This window comes from Volvox carteri (assembly GCF_000143455.1).
Source record: "Volvox carteri f. nagariensis unplaced genomic scaffold VOLCAscaffold_1036, whole genome shotgun sequence".
Taxonomy (NCBI): domain Eukaryota; kingdom Viridiplantae; phylum Chlorophyta; class Chlorophyceae; order Chlamydomonadales; family Volvocaceae; genus Volvox; species Volvox carteri.
The window spans coordinates 1,976-3,155 of record NW_003308422.1 but is presented as its reverse complement, the minus strand read 5'-3'; the positions used below and the strand labels follow the sequence as shown (position 1 = coordinate 3,155).

Here is a 1,180-nt window from a genome sequence, read left to right as displayed (position 1 = left end):
GCCGTTCACTCCTCCGTTCACTCCTGCCCGTTCCCACCTCGGTGTGCCCCCTCCCCTCCACCACCTCGGGGGCCAGGTACTCGGGGTTGCCGCACAAAGTGAAAGCGCGGCCCTCATTACGTCGAGCAAACCTGGGGGGGGGAGGCAGGGGGGAAGGGGGATACGTGATGGTGGTGATGATGGTGGTGGTGATGATGGTAATGATGATGGTGATGGTGGTAATGATGATGATGATGAGTTAAGAAGGGAAAACAACCGGCAGACCGTCAGAAGTAGCGGGGGAGGCAGGGGGGGGAGGAAAGAGGCTCCGTTGGGGGTATGGTATGCGAAAATGGGGGTTGGGGGAAACGCGGGGAATAAAACACACGTGACGCCGCCGACCACCCTGACACATGACAAGGGAGGTGAGGATGCGTGCGTGTGAGCTTGCGGCCGCTCGTTTTGAACACGGAGGCAGAGGGAGAGGGAAGGGAAAAAGTGGCAGCGCACGTGTGTCTGTATGTCTGTCTCTCTGTCTCTCTGTTTGTCTGTATGTATGTATGTGTGTGCGTTTGCATGTACGCGCGTGTATTTGGCAGGACCGCTATCATCACCATCCCAGTTGTAAGACCTCCCCCCCCTGCCCCAACCCACCATCCGTCCATCTCACCTATCTTCCTTCCCCTCCCCAAAATACACCCCCTCACATCCACCCCCTCCCCCTCCCCCTCCCCCTCCCCCTCCCCCCTCCTCTTTCCCCCCCCCTCACCGGAAGTCCACCAGCTGCACCTGGCCCCCCTCCGTCACCACCACAGAGTGCACCGACAGCCCCCGGTAGATCACCCCCGACCAGTGCAGGTGCTCCAAACCCAGTACGACACTGGCGGCGATGTACATGGCGGAGGCCTCGTCGAAGGGCAGCGGCACCATGAGGCAGTCCAGAGTGCACAGCCCCACAGTCATGAGAACCTGCATTGCGTGTATGTACGTATGTACGTATGTATGTACTTCAGTGCATTGTATGTACGTGCGGGTGCCACCCCCTACCTCACACACACATACACTCCTCCCCCGTTGCAACGGTATACTGATAACCCACTCAACAACCCAACCAGATCGCTACACACGGAGAGAAAAACAAAACACTCAAGATAATATTCCCACTGCCGCCTCCCCCCCCATACACACACACTGTCGCCCC

General features: G+C 58.7%; 1 protein-coding gene across 1 annotated transcript; it reads right to left on the bottom strand.

Moving 5' to 3' along the window:
* Positions 1-40: 40 nt before the first annotated feature.
* On the bottom strand, positions 41-909 carry VOLCADRAFT_71990 (uncharacterized protein; the record flags this gene model as incomplete). Its single annotated transcript, XM_002959860.1, has 2 exons — positions 41-131; positions 749-909. Coding segments are annotated over 2 exons (252 nt in total), but the record flags the coding sequence as incomplete, so codon positions are not given.
* Between the last annotated feature and the right edge of the window lie 271 nt (positions 910-1,180).